General features: G+C 34.3%; 1 protein-coding gene and 1 long non-coding RNA gene across 2 annotated transcripts; both read right to left on the bottom strand.

The window, feature by feature from the left end:
• Positions 1–349: 349 nt before the first annotated feature.
• On the bottom strand, positions 350–3,742 carry LOC110937320. The gene is made up of 3 exons (XM_022179721.2): positions 3,207–3,742; positions 1,965–2,606; positions 350–1,194 (listed from the first exon to the last, which is right to left on the bottom strand). The coding sequence occupies exons 2-3, from the start codon at positions 2,552–2,554 to the stop codon at positions 513–515; spliced, it is 1,272 nt and encodes a 423-aa protein (XP_022035413.1). The 5' UTR covers positions 2,555–2,606; positions 3,207–3,742; the 3' UTR covers positions 350–512.
• Positions 3,743–6,122: 2,380 nt separating this feature from the next.
• On the bottom strand, positions 6,123–7,263 carry LOC118491153. The gene is made up of 2 exons (XR_004890631.1): positions 7,140–7,263; positions 6,123–6,553 (listed from the first exon to the last, which is right to left on the bottom strand). It is a non-coding gene; the product is annotated as an uncharacterized LOC118491153 (long non-coding RNA).
• Positions 7,264–7,633: the final 370 nt, after the last annotated feature.

Raw genomic sequence — 7,633 nt, forward strand, 5'->3', positions numbered from 1 at the left:
TTTGAGATTCGACAAAAACTATGCTTTAAAAATTCAAACTCGTCAAACGCATGGATATTAATTCTGAACTCAGTAAAAAAATTTGGAACGCCACCTATATATATAGAAAAACTTAATACCAACTACGATCAAAGTGTCGCGAATAGACTTGGTTGAAGGTTTTAACCTGTTACAAGTAGGGGTCCAACTCATGTTTTTGCTTAAAAAAGGACAACAAATGCCCTTCGGATTTTATAATCCAACAAATTTTGGCGACAGGTGAGCGGACCCCTCTTGACCCCCTGCCAGAGTTCAAACAAAACTCTCTAGCCGGCTCATTGCAACATGATGGAGTAAACTCAGCTCGCCAGAACCAACTAAAACCTTTACCCGCGCCTCAGATTTTATATTAATCAGGCGAAATGTTTAGAATTAGTATATGTCATACAACAATCAGGAGGGTAAAACACAAGAACACTATAGTAAGCTTCTTTAATCCCATTGAAACATAAATTTCAACCTTCTTTTTAACTTCACCATGAATGGCGGCTTCCCCTCCTGATCCGTCTTCTAAATAGTTTACAAGCCTCGATGCTTAAATCAACTGCAACGGCTAGCGCCATGAAGATAGCTGCATCCTCCACACAGGTCACATGTCTCATTGCAAGTTGAACCATGGGCTTCCCCCTCTTCCCTTCTCCTTGAACCCTACAGCTCATCACGAACCCGCCTGCAGCTGGACTTAGCCCAGCAAAGTCACCGCTGCTCTGTGGGCTCGGGATGTTCGAGTTAGAGGTCGCCTGGCGGTCTGTATCTATAAAAAACTCGCCACCTCTTTCCGCATTTATGAGGATTTCCGACATTAACAGCTCCCCGCCATCTTGCCCGTCGGATAAAAGATGGAAACGGATGAAAATGGAGTCTTTTGTGCCGCCACGTTCACGCCAAGCCTCGAGTTTACCCCATGGAAGCCAGCTTTCGGGTCGGAAAGCATCGGGTCGGACTATTAACCATGAGCCGGGGTTTGACCGCGCGACGTAGTCACAACCGGTTGAAGGGACAAAAGGGGTGGTCATAAATGCTGCCGCCACAGCTGAACCTGATAGATCGTGTATTTTGACTTTCCAACCCTTCCTTTCTCTTCTCTCGGTTTCTTGGTCTAAACCGTCACCTGAAGTTGACCAGTAGTTATTCAATGGGTCTGCCTGCGGTACCCTGCATAATGCACCGTAGAAGTTCAGGACTTGGATATAAATAGGTGGCAAAACAAGCGGGTTGGACTGTAACGGATCAAATATGGTTCGGATTAAAACTAAGCATTTTTTTACATATGATTAGATAAACTAGAGGTGGCAAGCTGGGGGCTTGGAGTTGTGTCGAAACAAATCATTTTTCGATACGAGTTGAGTTGGTTTGACCCACAAACACTTTTTTTTTAAATAGTATAATTAATTGATGCATTATAAATGATTGAAAAATATCAATTTTTAACATAAAGCTTCTAACAAAATGATTTAAGAGGTCGAATAAAAATAGATGTTAAGCATCATTCGACCCATTTGATTTGTTCCAAATTATAATCGCAGTGTTTGTTTTTGCCTTCTAGCTCCTTGCTAGAAGTTCTATTAATCCTAATAAAATCACCGTCATTAAAAAAAATGTTAATTTTATTACTTGACTCGTTTGAGATAAAATACAACGATATTGATTCGTTCACAAGTTAATGGGTCAAAATGTGCCCACTATGTAATGCATGATTGAGATAATAACATGATTTCTTTAAAACAAAGCGATTTAAGAGATTTTAAGCATTTGAATACACGTCATTTGACTTTCGACCTAAACAAGTTTGACCCATCTAATCCCTTTCTTTTTCCACTACTTATCATATCCGACCCGTTAGATACAAAACAAACACAACTCAAATTGACCGACAGTCGTATATACTGACAAGAATTATAATGTGTTGAGGCATGTAACATTACCTATCTTGACTAAACTTGCAGCTGAAAATCGGCTGCTTAATATTCCCTTGAATCTGAACAATCTGAGGACTCAATTTCGTTTCATCTTCAAACTGAAAAACATATCGCGGGTCAGGGTCCAACTTGACCCGTAAGTGAAGCTCAGCAACAAACTTTCGCGTTTCTTGTTTCATCTTCCCGATACCTATCCACCCACTGAAAAGAATCACCGGTTTTCCTTCAGCCCATTCCGGACCCACATCCAATTTAAACGTCCCAACCTGCTGGCGTTTGACCCCAACCCCGCAGTGGGACCCCTTCCGACCCGTGAACACAACCACCTCTAAACATGCTTGAGGAGTATAGAAACACCCGGGTGCAAGTAACGCTTTTAAATCTGACTTTTCGAGATAGAAACTTGAGGCGATGTTGTGAGCGTCTGGTGTGGCTTCGGGTGACGATAAAAGTGGGATTGATGCGATTTGAGCTGGGAAACCGCGAAGACGAATCTCGCATGTACATGGTGATGAAAGAACATGGATTCCGGGCTTTTCTGGATACCGTAATCCCAATGAACCTATCGATAATCTGATAAAAGCTTGGGGATCCATTGATGTCACAGGTAGTTCTCCATTGATTTGTTGACAAATTCAAAAGTCAAACCTGTAACAATATAGTAAGATTTCAGTTCAAGTTTTTTTTTTTTTTTTTTTTTTTTTTTTTGCAATTTAATTTAACAGGGTGTTTGGTGAAGACATTGTATTGCAAGACTAGCAGTGATCAAATAAGGGGATTACTTCAAGTTCAAGAAACAGTATCTACAATTAGGCATTCACAAGAATTTAAAAGGAAAGTAAGTAACCCTCTGATCAAGTTTCTTTCTTGAATTGCAGCCTCATAAACACTAATTAATATACATTAAACACTAATTAAGTAAAATGGGAACAAAATCAAACAGAAAGTTGCTTTTTTTGCAGAATATGGTCAAAGATTAGCAGACAAACAGACCCACTGACCAATTCAAACATAAATGGTCATAAGCTGCAAATGCAGAATCCACCCTTGACTTCACTTGACAAAAAAGGTTTGATTTTTAACTTTCTTACACTACACCTAACCATTAGAAATTTATTTAGAACACATAATAAATTATATAATATTTTTTTAATTTTTTTTAAAGAAGAGAAAAATAAAAGACTGAAATTATGGGGAAATAGTGATAAAAAAAGCCCTAAAAAGAGGAATTAACCAAAAAGTTCTCACCTTTACTATTACAAATTCTTCTGTTTGTCAAAAGACCCAAAAGGCAGCAGCTTTTTAACCTGCAATTTCTCCAATCAACACTCCACAAAACTTCACTCCATATAAACAAACAAACAGTTGGAAGAAGCCCTAGAATCTGGAGTCTTGAAACACACTCTTAGTGTTAAAGATGAATCTTTTATAATGTAAAAAAATCGATCTTGGAAGATGGGTATGATCAATAATTGAAGTAAACACCAAACCCACCAAGAAAGTCACGCACAGATCACGAGAGACCCATATAAAACTACTATATTTGGGTGTGTAAATTCCAAGTATTTGTATATAGATATAGAAGAAGATATATACAAATATTTGGATACGGATATATGTCTGGATGAATGTATCTGGAATTTTTTTTATTTTCTAAAGATTATCACCGAATGAACATGTGAGAGAGAGAAAAAGGGTACGCCTGCTTGCTGAATTATTTTTTGAGACGGAGGAAGTGAGAAATTATGAATTTATTAATCTTTTTTGCTGTTTACTAAACATAGCCTTAAGAAAATGAGAGAGAAAGAGAATACTTTACATTAAATCACTTAACTTATATTTGTTTCTATTATGGTCCCTTAAGTATGTATTCTTTCCACTTATACCCACTAAAAGTTGATGGAAGGAGGGCTTCTTGACTATATTACTATGTAAATACGGGATGACACCTCGGGTAGATCTTATATTGATGACACCTCGGGTAGATCTTATATTGTTTTCTTGATGTAAGGTCACACTTCTAATACCATCGACGTGGTTTGAGCGTAGTTATTCAGGATGAGAGATGGCAACTTCACAGTAAATGTGTTTGTGAGAAAGTAATTATAGATTAAGTAGCTCTTTGAAAGTTTTAACTCGTATAACCGAAAAAAACATATGAAGTTCTTGCGGGTAAGGTAAATAAATAATTGGTATGAGGGGTTGATATTACACAAAAACAAGACATAAATCAATTTAAAATAGAGTAAATTACTTTTTGAGTCATTGTGTTTTAGTGTTTTTAACCACTTGAGTCCAACATCAAAAAGTTTAACGTCCTGAGTCTCTAGTCATTTATTTATAACGTTTTGAGTCCAGTTTTGTTCATTTTATAATGGTTTGAAAATTGTACTCGAAAGGTTAAAATTTGGACTCAAAAGGACTCAAATGATTATAAAAAAAACGTTTAGCGACTCAGGGCATTAAACATTTTGATTTTGAACTCAAATGGTTAAAACCACTAAAACATAAGAACTTAAAAAGTGATGTACTCTTTAAATAAAAATAATCCAAATTGTTTAGTTGTAACAACTAATATTCTGAATCAATTCAATAATCATAAATATTTTTCTTTATCATAACATTTAGTGTCGTTTCTTTTAAACAACGTAATATATAAATAAACAGTATAAATAGGCAATTCGAAGCACCTCCTAATAAACAACAGAGTAGAATAACAATCAACATGAATATGAATTATACATTGAATTTTAGTCATGCTTGTTTGATTTTTTGGATTGTACATCCATTGCAGTGTTTTTTTTCATGTAATATTACATTAACACTTTGTTTTTATGTTTATTGTTATAGTAAAACCAATACTATGTTTTTTGGAGCCGGAAGTCTGACTAGAAGCAGCCTCTCTATTCCCTGAGATAGAGGTAAGGCTTGCCTACCTCCTACCCTCCCTAGACCCTATCAATAACTTCGTTATAGGTGGGATTATACTGGGTATGGTTATTGTTGTAAAACCAATACTAAAACAACATAGAAGTAAGTTTTACAGAAGATAATACTTAGATAACTAAATCAGTTGTTTAGCAGTGAATACATCGTTTTGTTTTTCGCAAAGGAGACGACTCACTAGTTAATAAGAAATCTCCTAAATTCTAAACTTCTTTAAAAAAATCAATGACATGGGGGTGTACAAAAGTTAATAAACATGAAATAGTCAATATTTGTTGACTACCAAACAATGGCATGGTCAATTGAGAAAGTAAAGAAGACAATGTTAAAAACAATAGTTTGTGGGGATAAAAGGGAAATAAAAAGAAAGATGGGGTGTGTATAGTGAAAAAAAATAAGCATAGTGTTCATAGTCCTGAATCGAATACAGCTGTAAACAACGCATCAGTTGTTGACACCCAAAAACTAAAAAAGAAAAAGGAGAATCGTTTTCAGACACGCATGTGGCTCATCACATCACTCTAACCGTTTTAATTGCACTCTAGTCTCCTTTATTTTTTTTCATTTAAAATTCTAAACTATTTATTCGCAATCTTAATTAGGATTATATAGGTTTAAGAGAAACGCATATCTTTCTTGGGAAATAATAAATACTCCTTTAGTTTATTTTATTTTATTAAAAAAATAATATGATATCATTTATACAAAAACTTATTGATTAGTTATTCATATAAGAAATATAGCAAATTCTAACCATGTTAATATAATAAAACTAGAAGTGATAGTACCATGTTAATATAATAAAACTAGAAGTGATAGTGTTAATTAATTATTTGATTTGCGTGTTGAAGGATTTTGTGTGGACGGATTAAACATGTGAATTCTAACTTGACCTGTATGTTTATTCGTATCAAAGCAATCAACTCTAGCATGGACGTATTTAAAATCATACGTGTTTAGAGTTGGTTTATTTAATTTTACGTTATGAATATGAGTAATATTTTGTAACTTAATAACAATGAGCACGTTTTTTATATAATTGATATATTTTTTTTAATTGACATACTTTATGGAACTAGTTAATTAATTCGGATAGCTTGGTTTTACTTTAAAAATTTTAGGATGAATTTTTGACCCTTAATCGAATTATTATTTTGGTTTTCATATTAGATTTCGTTACAATAATGTAAACTGAATAATGGTATGTTTTTGTTATGATATGTATATAACAAGTTGACGCTAACCCGCGCGTTGCAGCGGGATGTCGATTACGACTGACTCTGGTATATGTATATATATGAGACTTGTGTGTCAATCAAATGTTTCTTTTCTAGTAGAACAGGATCTTCCAAAATAAATGAGGGCTAACTCTACTATTTTACCCGAAAGAGTGCATGATTAAAAAAGACATGCGTCAAATTTACCATTATCCTGGCAAGTCACCAAGTGGCTGTTAAAATATGTGATATTGATACGTATAATATATGGTGTGTTGATTCAAATTTACATATATTATGCGTACAATTTACATTGAAACCTAAATAAGATTATAAGAAGCATTTTTATAAGAAAAGCCATCATCAGTACCAAACTCCTTTGCAAATACAATTAATTCTTGAGACTCTCCACCCCTTTGCGAAGACCTATCACTGCGACATTAATACACGATCGTCAATTCATATCAATATTTTTCAGATGTTCAAACATAATGAGAAAGAACCATAACACTATTTATCACCCTCCATATCTAGAAAATTATTGTTTTCTGCAAATTAAAAAGTAAAAGGAACCCATTAATCAAATTATCTAAACACACGATCACCAAATTTGTAACCACGCATAACCACGCAACTATGTTCATAAATAAAATCAAAATTAAAATTACAAACGAATGATCTATGAACAATTAAAACCAAAAATGAATACGACTGAATCAACCGAATTCAAAAAAACATATTCTAAAAATGACGACAAAATCACAAACATGAAGATGACTGATTAACGCCCTCTCCACAATTGTGCGAAACCAATCTTCCATCTCTATTCCGGATTGCGTGAGTCGATTGACGGAGTTTAAATCGCGAAGGAAAGAAACAACGATCATTAAAAAGACATATGCTTGAGTCGATTGCGGTATGGTAATTCACAAAGAAAAGTAACATCGATTCAAAAAGGAAGAAATGAAAGTCATGGAAACGCATGGATGAATCGATTGAACAGAGACATAGATTTTACCTTTCGTTTGAATTATGGAAAGAGTTTGAAGGAGTTAGGATGGGATTTGGGCTATAAGGGTTTAATGATTTTTAATGGAAGGAAGCGGTTTAGAAAAGCATTCCACGAATGTTGTCAATTTCCTTTTAACTTTGCCTGTTGATTTAAAGAGAAACGACGTCTCCTTTTAGTTAATGTTTTTAAACCAACGTGTCCTATTAAATTAATGCTCCACATGCATTTTAAACCGACATATCATTTTGTGAAGGAGGCGACACGCCGCTGTAATCACGAATCAACACATCAATGAGATATTTAAATCTTTGAAACACCGTATTTTTTAAAAAGGACGCAATGGTTTTTGTTATATATAGGATATATAAGTTTCTAATAGACAGACGTGATTTTTAAATAAAAGGGTGTGACTTAAATTACTTTTTTTTGTTATATACAATTAATTTTCTAACCGACACGACTTTTAAACGAAAGGGTATTATAACCAAGTTTATAACATA

The sequence above is a fragment of the Helianthus annuus genome, chromosome 4 (assembly GCF_002127325.2).
Source record: "Helianthus annuus cultivar XRQ/B chromosome 4, HanXRQr2.0-SUNRISE, whole genome shotgun sequence".
Classification (NCBI taxonomy): domain Eukaryota; kingdom Viridiplantae; phylum Streptophyta; class Magnoliopsida; order Asterales; family Asteraceae; genus Helianthus; species Helianthus annuus.